Genomic DNA, 25,999 nt, shown 5'->3' with positions numbered 1-25,999 from the left:
AGATGTTTGCTTTATGTGACAGCAAATGTAGATTAAACATGCGTGACATTGCTTAGAGCACCTTTAATATCCGATGACGCATTGGGGTTGATTTGGATTTATTACAGTAAATATATTTACCTTTTAAATTGGAATTAAAATTCAATTATCTTGTAAAGAATTCAGCTACATATGACAATTAAACACAAAATGTATCACACACAATTGAGGCATATAAATTGCAGGAACGTATGTGTGTGTGTGTGTGTGCGCGTGTGTGTCTCTCTCTCTCTCAAGATCCGTTAGTCCAACGGATTTCAAATTTGACAGGTGTCTTGCTACGGGCATGAGTAAGTGCAGTGCCAAGTTGGACATTTTCATTGTGATATTTTATAATTACAGTCTGAGTCCTTCTGTCAGGTAAATAATACAGTAACTAATGTAAACATAGCCTGCACTGTAAGTCAGTAGTAGGCTGTACAGTGGAGTAAGTGGTTTGGGGTCCGTCTGTAAGTAATTTTGGGGTATTTGGTTTTGAAGAATTCAACAAGCAGCAATACCACAGGCCAAGCAATCAGCCGTTCCTAACAGGCACATTTTCAACGGGCTCTGTACTAGTTAGTTCCAATGCTCTAACCAAGTGACAGCACCTCTGAGAAAGCCAGCAGCCTCTGTTGACCTCTGCATTTGACATTGTGTGCAAAAACAATATTTATTTACTATCAATCGGAGAGCAAAGCAAAGAAATACAGTTAAAAGGGGAAGGTTGAGCATATGCTGTATATGCATAATGTGCTTTAATGTGATGTATAATTTGTTGACTTGTTGAACTTGAAAATGACATTTGCACCTTTAGATTTCCCTGTGGAACTCCTAATATTTATTTATGAGGTCTTTTAGAGAGGCAGTGTGATCTCACAAATGGAGCAGGAAATAGTGAAATGTAGGTTAAACCATAACTTAAAAGAAGGAATGAAATTACCAAAGATTTAAGGAGGACAATAAGAATAATGCAAGTTGTATTAATATGGTAAATTACAGTCAATATGTAATAAGAACTAAACGATGGTAAATAGTTCAGCCCAAGTTGTTATAAACTCTATACAAGTGAGAGTTTTGCAGCGATAACACTGTGAAGGTAATCGGAGACTTTAACTCAGGAAGACAGCCGCTATCCTAAAATAACATAACTTTTCTTCCTGCTTAGAGCAGGAGGGAAGACTTCCTAGAGTCTTTGTCTGCTGTGGAGGCCTTTCTCTGAGGAGCTGCACTTTCCTAATCTCTGTGCCTCCTTTCAGAAACTCTTAGATTTCGCTCCAAGCAGCTTTGCTTGCTTTTGTAGCATTACAGTGATCTGGGCTATGTTACTCTGCACTGATTTGGAGAATGGATTAATTTGGAGCATTGGCAGCCTATTCTGGCCCTGCTGGTTTCTATTAATGTAAAGTAAATTACTCCCTGCAGTACAGTGGAAATTAAGACCATTGATGTCTTCTTTCCTTTTAAAATGAACATAGTTCCCTGTAGAATTTAGTTTTGTAGTATTTATTCTTTGTCTTTTTATTAGAAAGGACACACCAGCATAACCGTCTTTTAGATTCAAGAATGTGTTCATTTCGTTGCTAGTTGTGGTGGAGTGCATTGAAACACAGCTATTAGAACTCTACCCCTCTTTGGAATCTTAGCTCACAGTTACATACTGAATCAAAATCTAACATATCTTATAATTTACAGACACACCAGGTACATCTAACTGAAGAATATCATGACTGCACTCAGAGCTTTTGCTTCCAGGACACCCTGTATATCCAAGAGGACTTTTCCAGTAAAGTGCTGAAATATCCCTCATTATCTCAGACAATAGTCAAATTTATTACTTTTCATACTTTTCATATTTTTTATAAGCAGCAGTTTATGAGGAATGCCTTTGTAGCAGGAACTGCAACCTGTCACAGTCCAGTTTCTCATGGCCGCAACTAAGAAATCTAGACAGCATGTCATTCAAAACTTCTCATTGGGATCCTATTTTTTATTGCAGTCATGGAAAAAACTTGACATAGTCTTTCTATGTTGAGTGCATGGATGAAAGAAATGTATAACTGCTTGTGAATTCTGGAGTCACAATCTAAATCAACTGGAGTAATCACAAGACACGTTTTGTGGTCTAATTGTGGTTATACAGTTAAGTCTTTTGTTTGCTGGTAAATCCACCCTGAGAGTGGGTCTGTCAGCAGAACCAGCTGTTCTAATTAGCCTGTTGTTGGTGAGATTGGAAATGACTGGATATGAAGCTGGAGATGAAGGTTGCATTCCTTTGTGTGTGTGTGTGTGTGTGTGTGTGTGTTACATTTATGTAGCGCTTTATCATAGAAACTCAAAGCGCTTTGCGGTGGTGGGGTTACTCTCTAACACTACTTATGTGTAGCCGTAGCCTTAATGGCAGCCTTACGACGCCAGACACTCACAACACATCAGCTGAAGGTCGGAAGGTGAACATGCAACTCCACACAGAAAGGCCCGGAACGACCTGGGTTGGAACCGGTACCTTCTTGCTCTGAGGCCACAGTGCTAACCATTGGGCTGCCGTGCTGCTCTAGCAACCCAGTCTCACGGCAGTTCTTCAAATGGTGAAGCTACATAATCTATTTATTTGTGTACACAGACACGTTCATGTTGTTAATTTCCCCGTTGTTACTCCGCGCAGAGACCGCGGATCGTGTCCCGGCCACCGCCGCCGTCTCCTGCGTATGGCATTTAATTTCCACATTGTTGCATCCCAAAGTGACCGCGGATTGTGTCCCGCCACATAAAACAAAACCGAGACAAATGTGTCCATGTGCACAAATTAATAGATTACAAATAACGTGACCATTTCGTGAACTGTAGTGAGACCGTGTTGTAAACCGTTATATTAAAGTGTACTCAGTTCTGCCTTTCTGCTGCTTTAAGTATACTGCTAATGATTTACAACATTCTTTTATTGAACAAATTAAACAGTGAAATGACCACAAAAGGCAACTCAAAGAATGATAGCAGTGTGATGGGCTAACAATGTAGGTGTGTCACTGAGCTATTGGGTAGTTGTCAATTATCTTGTCAGCTGTTCTCATAAGCAGGTCACATCAGCTGATAAGATAATTGACAACCCCAGATATGATTGTTATAAATAATGGGTGAGCTTGTGTGGGAAGATTGAATGCAGATACATGAGAAATAAAGGCCTAAACATGCAGAAGTATAGTCTTCCTGACTTAACTTATGCTATAGCTTCATACTGTACATAATGGTTCTTCAATTATTAAAGGAAAACGTAAATTTTTAATGTGTACCCTACAATGAAGATTAACCAGGGAGCAAAATTCACTGGGGAACCACCGCTGAATTGTGAAGCAGAAGAGAGGTCCAAATGATTTCGAGGCTATTGACAATGTCTTGTGTAAAGTTACACTGTTGAGCTTCTTGTCAATGTAAATTATTGCTTTTTGAAAAGCAGAAATCTGTTCCAACACATGTTAGAAACTTTTATATTTTTATAAGGAAATCAATAAATACATGTAGTGAAAATGAACATGAGGTGCCAGGAAGTTGTCCACTCCCAGAAGACATGTGGCACACTTAATTTTTAACTCCATTTGTTTCCCCCTGTATTAGGTCTTTGTTAGTTCATGTGAACAGTACAATCCTGCCTTATTTCATGTTTGAAAAATCACACCACTTTTTTTTTTATGTCATTGCTTAAGGATTACGATTCTTTATACACAAGGACTATATCTGTGCCCCTCTGTCTGACTGAATTAGGTTATTGTGCTGATTTAATTTCCAGAGGGAACCACCCTGGTGGTAGGAAACATCATTTGCTAATTAACAAGAATTTCTCCTGGCGTTTTCAAGAAAATGACAGTGCTCCCAGAGGCTTGTTAAAAGTAAAGTTCTGAGAGAAAGCACAGCTGTAAACAGGAGTCATCTGTACTACAGATCCACTTTTGCATTGAATTCTCCAACAAGTGCAACAGTAGAGAGAAAAGCAAAGTGATTCAAATATGCCCTCAGTCAATGGTGTATTGTTCTAAACAACTGAGCTGCCTGTCCCCACTGTCCATGCGCTTTAGTTCTTCCAAGTGATTCATTCCTGGTTATTGGAAGTGTAACTACAACAGAATAATTGAATTGGTCATTAAATGTGAATGTGTGCAAATTTGTAAAAATGCAAGAGCGGTGCTACTTTTCAAATGAAAGATGGCCATCCTCTGATTCAAGTGTTTCAAGATTGTTTCCATTTTCTCCAAAAACTTGTATTTTAATAAACGCTACAGTACAAATTTGTGTTAAGCTGCATCTTGCTGCTAATAATAACAACTGCATTGTCTAGTTTCATGTTCAAATTATCACGAGAGATGATTTTACATGAATTAACCAGGTAAGTTATAATATAAATATGACAACTAGTCAAGGCTTAAGAAAGTATGGAGAAGACACAGAGTTTTTAAAAATACTTTTAATGTAGACAGTATAATGACACTTCTTCTAGCTGGACCACACTAAAACAATATGTCGCATACACTGTAGTATATTATAGAGAAGAGGTCCTATGGCCACACTCAAGTGCTCTTTCATGTTATGATACCAGCTCTATGGTGCTGAAGGGGTAGCCAGTAGATTCCAGTCCTGTCAGCTGGACAGGTAAATGGAGTCCACTTACATTGTTCTACAGTTGCTCATTGCCATTGACTAGTTTCTTTGTACAAAATATGCTACACTTGGGTGGTATGTCTAATACATGAAAATAAGTTGACATCGTTGGGCAGTCATAGAGGTTTTCCCCGTTTAGAAAATGTTTCATGAACCTTGTACTTTTCCAGACTGCACTGAAATGATGTAAAATACCACAACAAAAACACTGGTTCAACTATAATGTCCTTTACTCCAACAAATGTGGCATTTTAGAGAGGGTTTTTTGCAGGACACTGGCGACACAGGGGTTATGTTTTACGTATGTGTGTGCATGTGTGTATGGAAAACATTTAAATGCTCAGTAATTTTCCAATAACTGCATGGAAAGATGTGAACTGTCACAGAAGTTGTGAATATACAGTGTTTCACAGGGCATAAACATGCAATGGTAGTCGACAATACAACATTGTTTGCATGAATACAAATCTCAGCAGAATTAATAGTCAAGTTTGAATAGTGTGACTAACAGATTTCTTATAATCGGAAACAGATGACTAAGTGACAGCATGGTGGACTAGATCTACATATTTTGGAAAGTGCATAAAGTTTGGTTAGAAGTGTTATGGATGGAATGGAATATTAACAGCTACAGTTTGGACTTGAGAATACACAAATACACCCCACTTTCCACTTATGTATCAGCTATGATTCCAGCCTTGTCCTCTCAACCACATGAGTAAGACTTGCAGGCAGGTGTGAGCATCTTTTTACAGTATATGGCTTGGTTGTAAAATCCATGAAACAAATGATCAATTGCACTAGAGAACCTTTTTTATTAAAAACTTTTGGCCAAGTGTGGCATGAATGTCCTTTTTCAATGAGGTCTTGGTAAGGTGCTTTAGCGCAGATCTGAAGTGGTGACCAATATTAAAACACATTTGTTTAATATTCAACTTAAAATATACCAAAAGCATATTCATATTTTCAAGTAGTAAGTTGGTAGGGTAGACTTAAAAAAAACAAAAACAAAAAAAAACTGTTTAAATGTATTTAGTTGACCCATTTATTTGAGTAGTAACAGGCAAATAAAAACATTTTTTACATTCTTTCTGACATATGTATTAACTGGCAACACTGGACACATCAACTGCTGTATCACTAGTTTCAGACTGTCCAGTCCAGATACTTTAAATTAATGTGAGCATTGGAATTGAATCATATACACTTTTAGTAAAGAGTTTATCTTGTATGAGTGTTTCCCAAAGAGTTACATTCTATTAGTGGTGGGACCTGACCTGGGGTTGGGTGTGGATGCGCAGAAAGAGGTGCAGACTTCTTATATTAATTGTACAGCAAATATTTGTTTACAAAATTAAACCTGAAACAAGAGTTAGGGTTAGCCTAATTTAGGGTTAACTCCATTTTTTAATTCAATGGTACAATGCAGTAAGGGAAGGGGGCTTTGGCATGAGACTACACCTAGCAACAAAGTCAGGTTCATTTGATTAGTATGAACAGGGCACAACCGTATCTTTTTCCCAAGGAGCATGTTTTTCTCCTCAGTTGAAAAATGTAGGAGTGACCTACATAAGGTAATCGCTATTACTGCTAATTTGTACAATACTACAATAGTGTTATGACTACAAAACATTGTGAAGTGTAATGTTTTCTATTTTGAAATATTGATAAATAAATTGTCCGTGCAGAGAGTAACAGACTGCCCCTGCAGTTCGGCATACATGTGAACCGCAGGTTGTTGCAAATGGAACCATTATAGGGTGAAATACAGTTTAACTGCTTCCGTTACGTGAACGGGCCTCAGCAGATAGGCGGAGCGAGACGATGTCTCTGCCACTTCAGGGAGTCGGGGCAATGCCACAAAAAAACTTTGACTTTTATGCAATGGCTCCCATAACCCTCGCACCAGGTGTTAAAATGAACTGTACCAAAACATGGGGGAAAGTATTTAACATTACATTTATTTTTTTAAAGGTTATGAACCTGTCTCAATTTAATACTAGACGGCAGCTCTGGCGGAGGAAGAGCTCTGCGTCCAATAGCAGCGGTTTGTTGCTGCGCCGCTGGTCCCCAGAGCAGCATGATTCCCGGTAGAGTCCTGTACAGTTTGACTCTACAAATGCTGGCTGCTGACAATCAGATGTTTTAGTATAAAACCTAAATAAATTCCGCTAATAACTTCATTATACTAAAAATTAAACTCTGGATCGACTCTATAGCCATATTCTCTGCGGGGGAAAAGATGTCGTCTTCTTCTGTGTGTTATTTAGCAGACTGCAAGCCAGTTTTAAGGCTCATACCGAAACTGTATTGGAGTGTGTAGAATAATCAATGGCATAAATTAATTGGTACGGAGGAGGTCTGTTGTGTTAGTTGTCTTAGAGAGAGGGAAAGAGAGAAAGCAAGGCGGTCAACATTGATTGTGTGGCGGGCTGCCACGAATATTTCAATGTATGGTAAACACTGACTGAAAATTACATTACTTGTTGGCATAAGGGATAACTAAGATCAACCACAGTCCTAATACTGGGACAATTCTAGGATAACCATACACATGCTGGTACTGATGAGAGGCACTATTACACCAATACACGCTGGTTCAACACTCTGCTGCTACTTTTCCTATTAATCGTGGAAATGTAGCTACACAGGATGTCTGTTGGCAGTGACTTGGTTTGAATGCATTTGGAAGGTTTCCTTCAGAATGAGACATCTTTGAAAAGTGGCATTACATTCACAACATTTAAATTGACTTTTTAATGGATTTTAAGTAATTTTGGTCAACAGTAACACTTTCACAGACTTCATATTCTTCTATGTTTCAGAAATACTGAATGATAGACTTAGCTTATAAATCTCTTCAAAAGGAATGAAGTGCAGAACATTTTGGAAACAAACCTGAAAACATTTGAGCAATATGTACAGTATGTCTCATAGTCTTTTTCTTAAATTATTACAGTTCTTAAGTCAGTGATAGTCATTGCTATCAGCTATGGCCAATTGTGTGTGACCAACTGATATTGCTCATATTTTTTTTGTTGGACTTCAGACATTTTGAATGACAATACAAATGTAAGTAATGTTTTGAGTTAGATTATTATTTACAGCTTAGGGTCTTTTGTGATGTACTGAGAACAACTAGATCTTCCATTTTAAATAAATAAAAAACAAACTAAATCGCTACAATTTGGGCTGGTTAAAAGGTAATTTATCTCTAATGTACCTTATTATTTCTGAGCACTGCACTTGATCCAACACCTACATAGCAGTGCCCCCGATTTAAATATTAACAGTATACTGTATATAAATGGTTCAGTAAAGCATTTCATCAATAGCCAATTAATTACAAGCCACTCAAACTTGAACAGACAAATAAGGAAGGTTTTCTCATTTAGACAAAGTCGATTTAAAGTAGAGTTGATGCTAAATGTAGGCTATTGATACAATTCCTCAGTGCGTGTTATATTGACCAGCTGCTTCCTGAATCCTGTGATGTGACAGTGACTTAGATGGAAGCAAGGTAGCAACAACTACAGACTATTTCATCTTGGATTTTGCCTACAGCTGGCCAGGGGACGTACTCTAGATGTTGCTTAAAAACAGAACTCTCTTCTCTTTGCTTGTATTGCAAACTTATTGCTACATTTCCAACAGTGAAAATGATATTCGAAAATATGATTGCAACAGATGTTTTGAACGAGGACACGTTTTACAGTGTTTTTGCTAATTGTGATATTCAGTCGTATTTATTTGAGCTAAAGTATACGGCTACAGCGGAGAGAGGTTGAGATGCGGGGACACTCCAGAACCTGAGCTGCTGCCGACCTTTTTTCGGATGATGTCTCAGACGCCAACCCCGAGAGAGCCTGTGTGTGTTACTACGCATGCAAGTTTTACTCCTCACTTGAAGAAAGATGTGCTAGAGATTTCTTCCAGTTTCGGAAGATAAACTGGAAAAGACAACAAAGACCAGCAGGGTTTTATTTATTTTATTCATTCATTAATTAGTCAGTCCCTCCAGGAATTCACGATTTCGTGATTGTAACAATTCACGCAATTTCAACCAATCATTGTGAATTTAGTGTGACTCGCAATTTGGACCTATAACCTGCGACTTAAACCAATCACAGCAGTCCCAAGTGCCGGACTTCACGTCAGTATGTGCCGCTGGAGTGAGAAAGGGTTGATGCAACACACGAACAAATTCATTTCCTTGTTTTGGATATAAAGAGATTTAAAGATTTGTGTGACTTGAACATCTCACATTTGCCAACAAAACGTACAGCAAAAGTACAAAAAATTCAGACCGTCTTGCCAACCTGTATACATTTTAACATCAATGTACGCTGTAACGGTTTTTCATTCTAAAGTCGCTGAAAGCTGCTTACTGTTTCAATCCTGTCGGCTATCTGCAGCAGGCAGGGCTGCTGCAGTCCAAGCCAGGCCAGGATAGGAAATTAACTAACAATGTAAAGATCAGCAAGCCACTTCAAAGATATGTTCAAATTTGATTAACTCAATAAACTGTTATTTTGTCTTAAATCCACCAGCCATTTTCATATTATACCAACATTTGCCGACTCCTGAGCCTTTTTGGTAAGGTTACTAGGAAAACTCAGCCCAAAGTAGTTTTATTTTCCCTGAAATAAGTTTCCATTTCATTTTTAAGAATTATACCATTATATTTGTTGTAACAAAAGACATTGCAACAGCAGGTATATGCAATATCAGGCAATTTGGATCCCATAAAAATGCCGCAAAATCCTGGAGCGACTGATTAGTTGAGTATGTTCGTCACCTAACATTATTGTCAGCTATTTTGTTGAATCGCCGATTAGTGAAATGATGAGTAAGTTAAGTTGGGCTTTTATTGTGAAAGGTAAAAACGGAAGTAGCAAAGCTGTAATGCGATGCCGTTGACAATGTAGAGGATAAAGAATTGTTGCCATCTTGGTTTGAGCTGGTATTACATGCCAAAGTAAAGGCACTACTTGGCTACACTGTGTTTTTGCTGGGTGTGCATCCTGGTACATGTAGGCACTGCCAACACAGCCCCATGAGCAGGAGAACTCCGTTTTCTGAGTCAATACAGCACGCACAGGAATTGACTACATTTACCATCAACACTAATTAGACAAGGTGGAAAACGTTCCTTTTAATAGAAATGATATACTATACTTAAATGTCAAGGTCCATTGATATCTCAGTAAATACTGACAACAGTACTGAGTCACATGTATCACCACTGTTAAATATGAGTTATGTAACTTTGTTTTAGCAGTTGGATTATTATTATGAATATCGATGACAGCATATTCATCACTGTGCCCTCCTGAGAAACAGTGATTGATACTGAGTCCTATTACAGTACACTTCACTTTTACGTGACAACTTAAATGCTGCCCATCACATGCACAACTGCACATACTATAGTCCATGCTGATTTCTTACAACACCACCCACAGTCAGCAGCTACGGCCTTCCCTAAATGCAGACTGCTTTTGAGCCTGGTGCTTAGACAGTCCCTCATACTGTCACTTCTGTCTTGCTGTTGGTGACAAAGTATGGTTGTGGGGGCATGTAGCGAGTGGTGTGCAGCTCCTTTTCTATGTTGCACAGTTTCTTTTGGCCATAGCTCTGTCGGAGTCCCAGCATGTCCTTGCTCTCCCAGGATCTTAGCTGCCCCGGGCTGGCAACAGTATTGGAGCCGTAGGACAGTGGCTGGGAGCTGTGGCTCTTGGGGCTTTTGTACTTATGTCCGTTCTGCTTTGCAGACATCTGTCTGGGTGGGCTGTAAGGATTTCTCGGCTCTGGCTCCATATCCACAGCTTCCATGGGAAGGCTGCCCTTGGATGTCATCTCAATTGCTTGCCGCCGGTGGCTGTAGAAGCTTTCATTACCTTTCTCTGCTAACAAATACAGATAAACAACATGATTTTTTGTGTGTGTGTGTGTGTGTGTGTGTGTGTGTGTGTGTGTGTGTGTGTGAAGTTGCTTTTGCTGTTTGGCTGGAATAGTGTTCACACTATTACTATTTACTAATACTATTATAGGCTATAGACAACTTTTTATCTGAGAAACAGCAGCAAAAGCAGAGGAAGTAGAGGTACGTTATTGGCCCTGTGAACTCCTGCAGGTATTCATTTTTGGGCTGCATACAGCGCTAACAAACCGAAACCCAGGGCATACACATACATGCACTGCTAAGCGCTGGCCACACCACCCATTAACATGTCAGTACACCATGTTATCGCCATCTCCGGTGGAAATTATGCCCTTGGTGCACAGTGATGTAGTGTAGAATGCTAATAGTGTTCACTAAATTGTGGTAGCTTCACACAACTAGAACGTGCTAAAATATATTTCTTCATTATGCCTTCCTGTCAGCTATTATGTAAAATGACATTTAATTTACAAAAAGCTAATATATTGTATGAGAGGTCGGTTAATAATTGTAGTCCAACTTCACTGAATATTTACTGGTGTTCCAGTATACAAAATTATACCAGGAACTCAGTGAGGCTGAGGGGGCATGCCAGTAGATAACTGCACACTATATCTTGTCTTTTGCTATTTGCCTTGCCATTATCAGCTGCTGTAATTTTCTAAACAAAATAGCAATTTTTTTATGATTTGTTTTTATATACATTTAAATTAAATAAAGATTACTTGTCTCCAATCAAGTAACAGTATTCACTTGAGCAATAATTGAGCCAGAGCCCACCATGGTACAGGAAAGAGATGTAGTAATAAGCAGCATGTCCTTTACAGTAGCTACTCCAACAAAACCCTAATCAGTGCTGGTATATAACACATAATAGGACCACAATGGCTGAAATGGCTCACCGTGTACAGTATAGTTGCATCTAATCACCACTCCTCAACTCATTTATGTTTTGATTGCTCTTGATTGTCTCCTGTCCCCAGTCTCATTAGCTAAGATTTGCTCTATTTTTATTTTCCCTCGTGATCAGTTTGTTAGACGGAGGATCACAAAGAGAATGAGCTTTTTTATGTGATTGGACATTCTACACGCATGCTGATAGCTGTCATCCCTTCCATGGCCATAGCTAATTGATTAATCCATAAAAAGACTCCCGTTTTACTGTGCTAAATACCATCAAATACAGATCCACAAATACCTTCACTCCACACTATGATTCTGCACATTTCTTTCATTTGTTTTTTCTCTGCAAACTTTCAAATGTTATTCAGGCAAAGATAATGGTTGGCCAAAAGTCAAGGTCAGTGAAATGTAAGACTATTTGTTCTTCGACATGGCACTGTGATGATTATTTTTGCAACAGAAATCAACATGAAAAGCAGTGGGATATCAATTACTTTCACTTCAAGTGAGTTAAAACATAAACTGATACTACATGTGTTAGTATTTTATATTACAAAAGGGAACTTCAACATCACCTGTTGGCTGTTTATTTTATGATTTGCAGGAATGTATTTTTATTGACGGACATGTACTTTACAAACAGGCTTTTGAAAAATCATTAAGCATCATTTTGATGAGTGATACTATTTTGGTGTTTTCGGTTATTTCTTGTTTCAAATGCCCAGGCAGGCAATTGTCCAGGCACATGATGCAGACTTTCCAAAATTAGCACATGAGAAGGACAACAAACTTCCTTCTATAAATAAACTTTCAGTTCCCCTCTCTGTTGGCATTGATGGACCATGGATTAACTGACAACGATTTCTGTCAGCCAGAGATTTGATGGAGATTCAAACCAACTGGGTTCCTATTTAAAGCAAAATATAATGTTGTACATAAGTACATGTCTTACACCTTGCTTTGTGTAAAAAGGATTCCTTCTGCATCTGAAGTAGATAAATAAAAGACGGAAAAACGGCGAAAGCAACATTGTCTAATATCAATTTAATGCCAAGCGAGAGATGCACTTCTAACTTCAGCTAGTAGAACATTTTAATAACGTGTTTTTGTCTGTTGAGACAATCAATGTTTTACTCAAAATTAACCACATTAATTTTACTGCGATTCCATAAAGCATTATAAAAATGTTTCAGATAAATGTTCCCCGAATTAATGTATATATTTAATGATTACTCAGATTAAAGATGATGTTGATAATGGTACACTCAATTAAACCATGACACTCCTCTGTACATGATGAAGTGTAACCCTGATTAAGTTAGTTTTATTAATAGAGGATGTAATGTGCTACTTAAGCAGATCAACCCTTACCCACAGCCTTGAGCGTGGCATACTTGTTGAGGTCCTTGACAGTCTCCTGTTGTTCATATGGGCTGGTAATGTGTCCCACAGCCGGGTAAAGCTGTGTTATCAAAGTTGATGCTTGAGCCACGTTGTTTATGTGGTTGCTATCTAATGGAGGAAAAACACAAGTCGTTAATGCAAAAATTCAGTGTGTTGTTCAAATAAATTCAGTGTTCAAATGTGTATGTGACCATTTGCATGAGCTAAGACAAGATTGTTATACATTATTTATTATTGTTTGTTTAAATAAATGATTAAAAATTACAATTATTAATTTAAACTTGATTTTCTCTAAGGGACTGTTACATGATCCCAGGATATGAATCAGCTTGATGGAGGGATGTGAAGATAGAATTGTGGAATAGTAGTGTCATTTTCCTGTAAGTAGGCTTTTTTGGGGACCCAGCTGGAGTGTCATGACTGCTCTTTGTGAAACTGTACTAATCCTGCAGTAGACATCTGGTAAATTAAGGGGTGCACAGCAAAGAGACTGGCCCCCTGACTCCTGGCATGACAGAGCAAACACATGTTAAGTGTCTTCTCTTGAGGAGATTATTGAAACTAACAATTCACAGGAATACTGCTGCATGTGTGATATATTTATCTGAGAGATACCGTACATGTTCATTGACCAATAGTGGATGTGGATAGCTTTGATTATTAACTACTTACTCCTTTAAAGCTTAACCTCTTACAAAATCACAATGATGGTTATTTTAAATATAATCAGGCTGTGAATCAACACTCATTTTGTTGATGTTAATTGTTTCCTTTTGATTTAACCTGACTCAGACGAGTTATAAACTACTGTTAGTCCAACACCAATAACTTGACTATGAACATAAAAGATGTCAATCAACTCATCACAGCCAATGTCAATGGTTCAAGTTTACAGACTTTACATTTTGAGTCTACTAGTTCATGGTCTAGAATGTGTCTGGTAACAATTACCACAGAAAATAGGTTAATTAGGCTTTTATTCCCAACTGGTCAGCAAGAAACTTTATTACTGTGCTACTTAATTGGGAAAGTCTCAAATTATCAATGCTGTCTCATGAAATGATGCAGAGGACAACTTTGACAATTATTTCACGCTACCACACCTCAAGGACGTAATGTTATTAGTAAGATCAGATTTTGAGGTAATTTAACTAGCTGCTACTGTGTTCTTCTTATGATAAGGCTGTCTTTATAGCAAGCTCCTGTATTATCCACTTTTATTGAAGGCCTTATTATAAACTGAAGTTGAGAAAGACAGCACAGCAGTTTCATGTCATGTACGGATAACATTAAACTCAGTGATGGATTTGTCTTCATAAACCCTCACTGAATCTTTTAAAAATGCTTTACTAACAAAAGTAAGGTAATATCTGCATCAACTCTATCTGTGTTACCTTGTGAGGTTCCTCTCTGGGCTTGTTGACCTGTTTCAGTTTCATACAATATAAGTGGGCCATGTACACAGGCACTCATTCAATGTTATCTTGTTCAAGCTAAAAGTCAAATTAGATTTCCTTTCATAGAATACATAGAATGCACTTCACTTGAACTTTATTGAGCCAGATGATACATGGTTAACACTGCTTTTAAGGAAATCCTGAGTACATGTTTGTTAAAAACCAAACAATAAAACATATAGATCAAATGTAGTGTTCTTTCAGATGAGCTCATTAAACCATATATAAATAGGGTGATTGTCCATTAGCATGGTGTGGTCACCATTTGACTTTTCTTTTTTTTGTTTATTTTTGGGGCTTTTATGGCCTTTAATTGACAGGATAGCCTAAAGACTAGACGTTAAGACGGGTGAGAGAAGGGGGACGACATGCGGCAAAGGGCAGCGGGTCGAAATCAAACCTGGCCCGCTGCCAAGGACTCAGCCTACATGGGGCGCACACTCTACTGGGTGAGCCAGAGGTCGCCCCCCATTGCACCTATCTGATACTACAGTCAATGTCAGGGTATCCCATTTAATGTAAAAGCCATGCCACCAAAAGTAAATCATTTAAAATATTATGAATATCCTTAGCCAAACTATTTGGTATTACAAAATTGTCAAAAACACTTATTTTTAGTCTCTGTCCTTTAGTCTAAGATTTTACTGCAGTTAATAAATAAGGACAGGGCTTTTGTGAACATCTGGTGCAACTTTACTATTTTGGATGCCAAACTCAATTTAAACTGAGGTGCTGATATGTACTTGTTTATCTCCCTCTTTAGTGTTGATGTGACTGTGTGTTGACGGAGTGTAGTTGTGCTTGTACTGTTGTCAAAGTCACAGCTTTTATGTCAGCTGCTGGAAGAAAGTAGGCCACGTTTGAAGATTCGTAAGGTTAAAGACTCCATGGTTGTTGCGGGAAGTAAGGCAGTTAACACTCCAGACACAGACACCACCCTGGAACTCATAAAAGATTTAAGAGAGTAATTTAGGAGCTGTATGCCCCAAAATAAATGGTACATGGAGAAGGGCGCTCTTATTTACAGGCACCCTACTTTTAAGGTTAGTGATGAAAATATTCTTTTATCTCTGAGTCAATATCTTTCCATTTCTGTCAGATTCCTGAAACTCAAACACTATATTCAAATTGTTGTGTGCATTATTCATAATTATCAGTTCATCTAAGTTAAACATATACAAATGAAGATGTACATTGCTTGATAAAACAACCAAGAGCCCATCGAAGCCCATTGAAGCCCATTTCCAATTTTTCCAAATTGTGGCACCAATCACAGCCTTTGTGGTGGGCTTTACACGATGACGATAGTGCAGTGACGTTGAAGCAGATTTTGCACATAACAAAGGTTGCTGCCGCGGTGGAACAACCAAAACATCACTCGTTTGAATCAGCTATTGCAATTGTTTTTTAGCAATTTCCAAAAAAACATTTCCTGTTGTTAAAAACCGAGCAAACAACAACACTAGAAGCCTTCACATCTAAAATAGATGATGTCTTGCTGACAGGATTTGGCAAATGTCTAATGAATCAGCATACGTCATCTCCTTCATCGCCGCATTGGTTTTAGGTCTTTGCGTGTGATGTCACAACTACTAGCTGACGGGCAAGAACATCAGTCTCCTAGCAACAAAACCTAGTAAGATAATCATCTTGCCAGGACGTCACCAGTTTTACCAGTAAGTTGGTGTTTTGAGGTGAAAAAGACATGCTAGATAGTTGTTGTGTAATTGGATGCACTAACCATAAACGTAACCAACTCAGACACGCAAACGTCCTATACAGACGCAAAGACACACCGAAACATAGACATGCCGCGCACACACACACACACACACACACACACACACACACACACACACACACAGCAGGCCCAGTAGGAGGAGGACACAAGTTTCATAGCATTGAGTTAAGTGAGTTGAGAAATAATAAATGGCATAATTTTATTTTTGCAAAAATTGAAAACTGGTCCCACAGACCCAAACACCGTGCAAGGGTTAAGGTGGGAATGGTCATGCGGTTCCTCTCGTCAGTCCAGAAAAAAAACAAAAGGCATTGCAACTTTTATCGCAAAGTTTTACAAATGCTCCCGCAAAATTAGGCATTTTGAGCCACAACAATCTCATTAAGGCAGCCAAATCCTAGAGGGACTGGTTAAAACAAGACCGATAAGAACAGGCATGGCAACAATGTCTAAAAATATAGGCTACATCGTAACTCTGGCTGCACAGATTATAGAGACACGGACCATTACAATTAACTGACACGCAGTTAAAATCATACGCTGGACGCTTTATTAGTCTTTCTACATGGGTTTAGTTAATAATTCGGGATAAATTTATAAAATCACATTTTAGCGTTCACATGATGGAATACATTAGCAAACGTCGTCTTTTCTTGCCTGCCAGGTATCCATGGTGATCACGTGACTGCTAAGTATGAATTGCGCCCAGAGGCATTTGAGCGGCATTCAGTGGTGACGCCCCTTTGGAAATAGGCTGTGAATTAACCTTTCCCCGACCCACTCTCAGTTACAACTGAGAAGGGTCTGGTGTCAACCAGGCTACCTCCAAACTAAAACCGAAAATCAAATTATATTCATCTTTTTTTAGAGTAAAATTCTCATCACACTCTCCTAAGCCATTTTATTCCAGAACTCGCCTCCTTACATGCACATGTTCCACCAAAACAAGTTCCTTCCCAAGGCTATTTTGCTGAGGCACTGCTGCATATGGCACTTAGCTCCGCCCAAGTGATTGTGATTGGTTTAAAGAAATGCCAATAAACAACAGCATTTTTTTCTTGTGTCCAGGAATGCTGTGTGGACTTGCCACACCATCCTCCGCAGCGCTGTGGAGATAGGTCTGCCAAGGCAAGACTAGAAGTGAACCAATCCATGTGTCTCCACTCAAACTTTTTTTCAAGCTCTCTTTATTGTCAGTTTATAATTGTCTCTTTAAAGATATGAGGCTTCATTATACAGTTCAGAGTACAGTAAATGACACGAAGAAAATAGAACCATAGGTAGACTCTACATTTGGTAGCAATTTCTCAGCTGCTGTTAGGAGTCATGCTGCTGAAATACTTATGGCAGTGAGGAAATGGACTATCACAGAGACTGTTCTCTTTCGTTGACTGCCTGGAGTGAAAAGAGGCCTTCCCTATTGCCCCATGTGTGCACATGGCCAGCTATGAAGATAGATTTGTTTCTTTATTACATGCGAGAAAATAAATGATCTTTATTAGAGAAAAAAAATATTTGAGAGAAAAAGTTGTCATACCAATCGCAAAAAATAATATTTGAGACTAAAAAAAGTTTCAATATAAAAAAGAAATTGAAACTTTAATTTTTTTTTCTCTCTCTCAAAATACTTTTTTAAACTCTCAAATACCAATTCCAGGTCCTGCAGACGGACCATCATCAGTGGGGATCGGCCAGCTTGGAAACATGGCTAGAAAGCAGGACCTTCTTTGCTGTGAGGCCACAGTACTAATCATTGGGTCACCATAGCCAAAGAAGCACAGCTCACAAAAACTGTAACACTGGCGTCTTGAGCAGAATGAAAGCTCCTTGCCCAGTTTTTTGTTATCTTTGACAGGCAATAGATGAGGAAAAGGGGCTCCCTTTGGAGTATTTCAATCATATACAGGGACTAATATAGCAAGGGCATAGTCACACCTGTCACATAAAGGACAGACTTGGAGAGGACAAGTACAGGTTGGATCCATGTGGCAAGAAATATCACCTCACCTCTTGTAACCTTGTAAGGATTGCTGTCAAGAAAACAACAATCATCCCTGTGCTGTCGCAAACTCTATTACACTGACTCCCTCCCATACATCCCTGTAAGAGACAGCAGCCAGCACACTGCCCTGGCTCTCCACATCCAAGGTCACCAAACAGTTGAGAGCTACATCATTCTTTTCTTCAGTGTTGTAATATATGAATTAAATAGCAATTTTTTATCTTAAATAAAACATACATCTTTTAACATACATATACTGTAAAAGTGTTTGTCTAAGGTGTTTCATAGCAACTAGTGAAGCCCATCAACTGGGAGGTATCCATCATACAAAAGTAATCTTCTGTCTTGTGCCTTCTCTTTTTTGATACCCCTGTCACCTGGAAATCTTCATTATGTGGATATGATGAATGCTATTATAATGCACTGCGAAGTTGGTGTGTATACAATATAATTAGAAACATCCATATGGACAAGGAGCATTTGGTAATAATCTGGATGAATACTACAAATGACGGACTTAAAGTAATACTAAATATTTAATGATCAGCTGGTAGAACGTTGTTTTCCAACTCAAAAAAGGAGGCGGGTGGGGTGAGACAACTGCACATCTTTTAGCTTTATTTACAAAAGTGACAACCTTTAAATCAGTGAGACTCCACTTGCTTTAAGGTACAATGATGTGGTGTTATCTCACATCATTGATCATTTTCTTTCACTTACTCCAGTTAAAGGCAGGAAAAATGGGATTTTAATATCAGGACACAAGTTCCTTAGTGTGTTGACCTACAGTCTGTTTGCTCCCTGCATCAAAAAGCTGTGGACAAGCACTTCCCCTGTGTTGTGAACCGACTATTTATTTCTAACCGGCACTGTTCAAGTATTGAACGTCACAATATACAGGCAGAATAACTATAAAAAAATCTCCTAATGTGCCGTTAGAAAGTAAGTTACCCCGGTTTGTCATACTACAATAGCTGATAAAATTATAATACTGTACATACCAAAGATAGCATACAGAATGCATTTTGGTAGTAATGCTAAAAGATCACCTTTAGGTTACAGTTAAACAGCACAAGTAGAAAACTGTCAATGTCTGTGATGACTGCCTAGGGTTTAAGATTGTTTATCCTCGTAATTTTGCAAAATCTGAGATTATTTTGCATCTAGACAATGTGGATTTCATTTTCTTGGTTTGTAATAAAGTATTCATCTATTTAAATTATAAAAATAAATTTTAATTGATTACAGACAGTCTGCTCATTAAAATTGCTTAAAAATTTGCATCACTAAACCTGGCTATGTATATTTGAAATGGGCAGGCATCTGCCGTGTGTGCCAACAAGAGGCAGGTTTTCATTCCATTCACAGATTACACCAGGTGTTTTCACTAATTAGCAAACCTTCCAAACTACTCAGTGAAATCACGTGCTAAACGCCTACGTTGTAATGAGAACATGGAAACTTCTGGCTTTCCATATCATGTGAATAATCATTAATGTGGATTTGCATCTGCCTCAAATGTGACGTCTTGAGAAGCATCTAGAATAAGGGATATCAGTACATCACTTAATGTGATTTATTTATTTTCTAATTATTTTTATACTGTAACTGAAGATTAAATCGTAACCTGGCTCAATTAATCTTTCTTGATTCCTTGGCCTCTAACTTCAACTGTACAGAATGTAAAGTGTAATTATTTTCCTATACTTTGTTGTACATAATCAGAATCAGTAGAGTTTATCCTCTATTTAACCAAATAATCTAGCTTTTTTTTTTAAGTTATTCAGCTAGAGAAAGGGGGGTCTTTAATGATTGTAGCTTTAAAGGCAGTAAGCAGTTTAGCGTTAATAAGCCATCTTTTCTGTGTGGGTGTGTGTAGGTGTTTATGACCTACAGAATAAGCGTGGAATATACTGTGATAAGTATTGGCTGAGAAGCAGAGCTTTAGGTTGTCCGTGGTAATTAGTGTATTTGTTAAGTGATTGCTGAGGGCATAACTAATTGCTTTACCAGCAGGATTGTGGAGGGAGTGACCTTTTTCCTTCCACCACCTTCCACAGCTAATTTAGGATAGGTTATCAAATAAACAGGGCTCACAATTTTAGGTTTACATTTGTTTAAAATATAATCTCTGTGTTTATGAGTATCTCTTAGATTGGTTGTTGGGGTTTCATACCCATTAGTGAAAGGATGTGGAAGCAGCATTAGTAAATACATATATGCTACACAGTGTTTGGAAAAAAACCCTGATCTGTCATGTGCACACACTATATGTAGGTGTATAGCTGTGTTGTGTGCTGCTGCTGTCAGTACTTACGGAGACTGTTAACTGTGACTCTGGTTTGTATGTTCTCATAGTGCGGGCCAAGTCCATTGTCGTCCATATGTTCTGAGGCAGGATGGCGGATAACATGTGCAAGAGCTCTGGAAAAATGAAGAACAATCTCAGAGATATCACTTACATTTTTCGTGAAAAAAAAAAATACAGATTTATTATGGGCCAGCAGTGCAACATGTCCTCCTAAATGACAAAGTAAAGCGTTTATCTGTGTCCCATTAAATAACCTATGTATCAGTTTGAAAAACAAATAATAGGAGCATAATTTATCTGCCCCCTCAAAGTCTACACAGGTTATGTACTTGGATAAGGTTGGGGAAAGATTATCTTCATGGTAAACAAAAATCAGAAGATAGGAACACAGACCTGGTATTCTCAATAGCCTAGCCAGTCAAAAGGCCTGGAGTGTCAGACCAATGTTATACATTAAAGAAACAGGACTATCTGCGATTTCAGCCGACATTACTGTCTCTACAAGGCTGTAGAAGGCTCTAAAATGAAGATATTAGTATCATGAAGCTAGACAATCTAAGGAATCCATTGGTACAAATCAGCTAGCTTGTTGGGTAAGGGGCTAAATAGAGCCCCAAATTAAGGCTACATTTTTGCAAGGGAAAAACTGGCAAGGCCTTTTTCATAGGGGTCCCTTGACCTCTCACCCCAAGATATTTGAATGAAGATCGTTCCTGTGGGTATCCACAAGTCTCTCCTTTTTTAATAAAAAAAAAATACTTTAAATAGTTTAACATTTAAGCAGTAAAGTCTGAGAAATCGTTGACCTTAAGTCTTTAGCATGGGTCAAACTCCCCAAAACTGGATCCTACATGTCCCGCTACAAACTAGTCTTTCTTTAGACCCTTTCTTCCTCATGAATCACCATATCTGTCATGGTCCACATTTCAAGTTATTAACGGCAAGTTTCTGTTAAAAAAAATCTCTACCCCAATTCGACATAACCCACATGTCATCACCATGACATCATTGCAGTTATTTTCTCAAACTGGACACATCTTCCTCCAAAGCCACAGACAACATTATACAACTGTTTTTGAAGGCTTTCAGAGTGTCATTTCCCATAAAATACCCCTTAAAAGTTTGACCCTGTTGACTTACCTGCACTCTTGCATCCTCTCAAAAATTCACATTGAAACCATGTTTTTTTCTTTGGCCAGAGAGGTCAGGGGACACAATATTAAAACGTTTCTCATACCAGAGGGGTTGCTAACTAGTGGCTATTGCTAAGGCTGTCACAGCAAGGGTGGTTGGACAACTGAGTAAAGGGTGGTATTCATGTGGTATATCTGCTCTTTGCTTGCGGGATTGTAGGATTTAAAGGCAGCTCACTATACGTCAGGTTAGGGTGTCGCTTATCATAGGGCTCAGTGGATTTATGAAGGCACAGCCTGATACCCACTTGCCTGGGAAAACCCTGATGAACTTCTGGCAAATTTGAACTCTGCAAGTATGCATGGCCAAGAGCCCATTCCAGCCCATCTCCAGTTTTTCTAAATCGAGGCACCTATCACAACCACAATGACGATAGCTCTGCAACCTGCTTTTTGGTTGAGAGGTTGTTCGTTTGCTCTCCATACTTCATCTCCTTCATCGCTCCAATTGGTTTTAGGTCTATCCAATTGCGCCCAGAGGCATTTGGGCAGCATCCGTTGGTGATGCCTCTTTGGAAACCCTGCCCAGACCCACTCTGGTACAACTGAGAAGGGTCTGGTGTCAACCAGGCTAGATACCCACTGCAGGTCCTAATGATAGGTCAAGAATACTGGGCTTCCGTCACACATTTTACTGCATTTTAAAAAACTGCCAACATTGCTGTTAGGTGTGGTTGTGGGTGGCCAAAAGTGTGCTATGGTGCAACTTTAGCTACACTCACCCAGCAATGTTGTCAGAGTGTACCGATCCAAACCCTGAGTACACTTCTAGTGTATCGGCAGATTAAAAAAATGTATAGAATAATACATTTCAGGACTTAAGTTGATTATGATAGCTATTCTACGCATGTCCTATGGCCTGTTGACTTCAAAATCATTTTTTCGACATAAGTTCAAGACCAGTTACTGTGTAATTAACTTTTGTCACAGGTGTCAGCTTGGATTCAAGTAACATTGTCTATATTAAAAAACTTGCTGCTTTGAAATCCACCTTATCTAAATTACAGTGTACAAGTTAAATCATTATGGTGCAATGTCAACACAACACGCATCTGTTTTGAAGGAGGAGAACTAGCTGGACGGCTACAGGCTCTTTCACAGAACAACACTGACAACGCAGTGCTCTGTGCGGACAATGTTAAGCCCAAAATCAGTTTCTTGAGAAGAGAGAAATAAGCCTCTTTGCCTGCATATGTTTGATGTGTTTAAGGAAAGATTGAGTGTCTTTGTGTTCTAATTATCTGCAAGTGTTAAATGCTCACAAACAATGTGCAATTCTTTTCTAACATTTTCACATATATTCTAAAAACAAAAGTTAGCACATGGTGCCTTTTTAACAAACTATACATGTTGTATCTGGTATACATTACATAATTTGATTTGCAGAAAAAAAAATATATACAACAGTGCAACAGCGGCCCTTGTGCTTGTTTTCAATCTTAGTAGAATGTAACCATTTTTTGGGGATAACCATCTTCACTTTCTGAGTTATATTTGGACAAAAAAAAACTTGAGCAGGCACACATGTAACACATGTAATGCCACTATTGCCAGTGATGTTGTAACAACACTGGCATTTTGAATTAAAGTCACAGGCCAAGGAAAACGCAATAAACATAAAAAGCACACTTTTGTCTGTAACACTGATATGGGCTTGTGACTTACTGTTAGGAAAACAGGATTTGCAACGATGCAAAGTGTCATCAAACCTGTGACCAACTGAGGAAATTAATGTTAAACTGAAATGTGTTACAACTGAATCCATTTTTCCTATAAAACCCCAGGTTGATCACTTTACGTGCAGTTAAACTTCTTTTTCATAGTCTTAGTTGTAAAACAACGTGTTGCTTGGGGACTAGTTTTTGATCAAATTGTAGGATTTTGCACACACGATCATCGGTCAAATGATGACCTACCTTGACATATTTTCTCGGTGCGGGCGGTGCATCTTTTCCAAACCCAGCTTGGTGAAAATTCCTATCAGTGCTATTATGGCCACAACTCCACATATGACATACACAATGATGTTGGTTTTATCCTTCGCGGTTTCCAGCGAGACGTCCACCTTTGGCGGTGGTCTTCCTGTCATCATCCACGGCTGGGTGTCGTAGTTTTTACAGGTGGTCTGGTCCAGCCGGGAGCTTTTAAACGCGCAGCAGAACCTGAAGCCACAGGTGCCGCAGCAGTACAGGTAGCTGCCTGTCCTGCACACGAACGGCGGATCCCACTGGCCCATCACGTCGTAGTAGCCGCGGCACTTGTCCTCCATATGCGGGCTCTCCGTGACTCCTCTATCCCCGTCCTTTGAGTCGGTAAACCCGGTCACCAGCATGAATTCGTCGGCGGTCTGACCCGGCTCGCCCTCCGCGTTGCACACCATAACTTTAACCAGAAAGTAACCGAGTAGCAGCTCAGTGCGCCGCATCGTTGCTCACTTTTTGAAGTGCAAGAGCAACCTAAGCCCCAATGCATCTTCCGAAGAGACTAGACACAGCCATGCGTAAATTTATTTAGGCTGATTCCAACTTCCATGCGTAAAAGCACAATGCGCCCCTGTATTGTTCACTCATTGGATAACGAATGGTTTTGTAAAAAGGTGTGTTATAGTTCAGGCTCTTTCCAAAGCGCGGTCAACTATAGCAAATAGTTGGAGAGGTGTATCACTAAAGAGGTGCACCTGTCAGTAGTGGAGGGTGTCAGACGCCTCGGAGCCTGCTTCACTCCACAGAGCCTGTCATGCATACACAGAGAGAGAGAGGGAGAGGGAGAGGGAGAGGGAGGGAGGTAGATAGGTATTCATGGGAGGAGAGCGAAAGCTCTAATTACAACCCTTCCTGCCATTGTTGTGTTGAGTCTTAAACGTATCTGTAGAGGTACAATCCGTCATCGAGAGTCACTTCTAAATTGAAGGAACTTTCATAAAATAAAGGCACTAGCAATAACTTACATTATTTATTTCAGTTATTATATCTTTACACGTGTTTACATGTATATGGGAGGAAAGAAATACATACAAATAAAACTATAAAAAGATATTGGGTTAAGAAAAGGATTTCTGTCTATTCAAACGTCCTTAGGCACACAGAAAACCCTCTTAAAAAGTCTTTGCCACATTTTACATTTATGGTTTTAAGATGACCATCCTTTCTGATGATTGATATCTTCCCCTGCCCTTTTATGCTGCACCAACACTTTTTGTTAAATATATCTAATTTTACAAGTTGTCATTTCATAGAAATCAATATAATGAGAATATTTTGACAGTTTTAATTCAAGCTGTGACCCTTCTGGCCTCTGGTAAATATCACCTCTCCCACACAGTTGTAACAGAAGTGATATCTAAGCAAACTCACAACAAGAATAGGTTTGTAGATAATTACTCTTTGCAATTGTTTAGAAGCGTCAAATCAAGAGCACATAATACAGGATTATATAATGATGATGTGTTGTCACAATCAGCAGGGCAATTTATCATAGCTACTGCATGGCGTTCAAAAACCTGTGTTGGTCAAATTTAAATGTACTCCCGTCCTGGTTTGAATAGAGATACAGTAGGGATCGAAAGTTTGGGCACCCCAGGTAAAAAATTGTTTTAATGTGCATAAAGAAGCCAAGAAAAGGTGGAAAAATCTCCAAAAGGCATCAAATGACAGATTAGACATTCGTATACGTCACAAAAAGTTTGATTGTATTTCCGTCATTTACACTTTAAAAATAACAGAAAACTAAAAAATGGCGTCTGCAAAAGTTTTGGCACCCTGCAGAGTTAATACCTTGTACTGCCCCCTTTGGCAAGTATCACAGCTTGGAAATGCTTCTTGTAGCCAGCCAAGAGTCTTTCTATTCTTGTTTGAGGTATCTTCACCCATTCTTCCTTCCAAAAGTCTTCCACTCCTTCGAGATATCTGGGCTGTCTGTCACACACTGCTCTTTTAAGGTCGATCCATTGATTTTCAATTATTTTGAGGTCAGGAGACTGTAAAGGCCATGGCAAAACCTTCAGTTTACACCTCTTGATTTTGGACAGAGGTTCTTTTCATTAAATTCTGTGCCCTTTCTTCTCCAAACGTACCTTTGATCATTCCGGCCAAAAAGTTCTATTTTAACCTCATCAGTCAACAGAACTTGTTTCCACAATGCATCAGGCTTGATGATATGTTAATTTGCAAACTTCAAACAGATTTTTGTGGTGAGGACGTAGAAGAGGTTAGAGATATTTTTCTTGGTCTTCCTGATCTGCTTTAACTTCCACGGTTCCTGATGACTGCCATTTCTTAATGCCATTCCAAACAGAGGAGTCGGAAATTGGCATCTGAAAACCCTTTCCTATCTTCTAATATTCTTCTCCTGCTTTGTGAGCGTCAACTATTTTCAGT

The 25,999-nt window shown here is 38.8% G+C and overlaps 1 protein-coding gene across 1 annotated transcript; it reads right to left on the bottom strand.

Annotated features, from left to right (window-relative positions):
* Positions 1-9,692: 9,692 nt before the first annotated feature.
* On the bottom strand, positions 9,693-24,346 carry shisa9b (shisa family member 9b). The gene is made up of 4 exons (XM_034895091.1): positions 23,540-24,346; positions 20,437-20,543; positions 12,887-13,027; positions 9,693-10,577 (listed from the first exon to the last, which is right to left on the bottom strand). Exons 1-4 carry the CDS (start codon positions 24,046-24,048, stop codon positions 10,195-10,197), a joined length of 1,140 nt encoding a protein of 379 aa, XP_034750982.1. The 5' UTR covers positions 24,049-24,346; the 3' UTR covers positions 9,693-10,194.
* Positions 24,347-25,999: the final 1,653 nt, after the last annotated feature.

The sequence above is a fragment of the Etheostoma cragini genome, chromosome 15 (assembly GCF_013103735.1).
Source record: "Etheostoma cragini isolate CJK2018 chromosome 15, CSU_Ecrag_1.0, whole genome shotgun sequence".
NCBI lineage: Eukaryota > Metazoa > Chordata > Actinopteri > Perciformes > Percidae > Etheostoma > Etheostoma cragini.
The sequence above is the reverse complement of the archived record's forward strand: the minus strand, read 5'-3'. Positions and strand labels throughout refer to the sequence as shown.

Excerpts from the sequence above, each read along its gene's own strand:
- shisa9b (XM_034895091.1), bottom strand. The coding sequence starts at position 24,048 with ATGCGGCGCACTGAGCTGCTACTCGGTTACTTTCTGGTTAAAGTTATG. Across the intron at positions 13,028-20,436 it reads AGTCACAGTTAACAGTCTCC|ATAGCAACCACATAAACAAC; the intron begins GTAAGTACTGAC and ends TTCCTCCATTAG. Across the intron at positions 10,578-12,886 it reads TGCCACGCTCAAGGCTGTGG|CAGAGAAAGGTAATGAAAGC; the intron begins GTAAGGGTTGAT and ends TGTATTTGTTAG.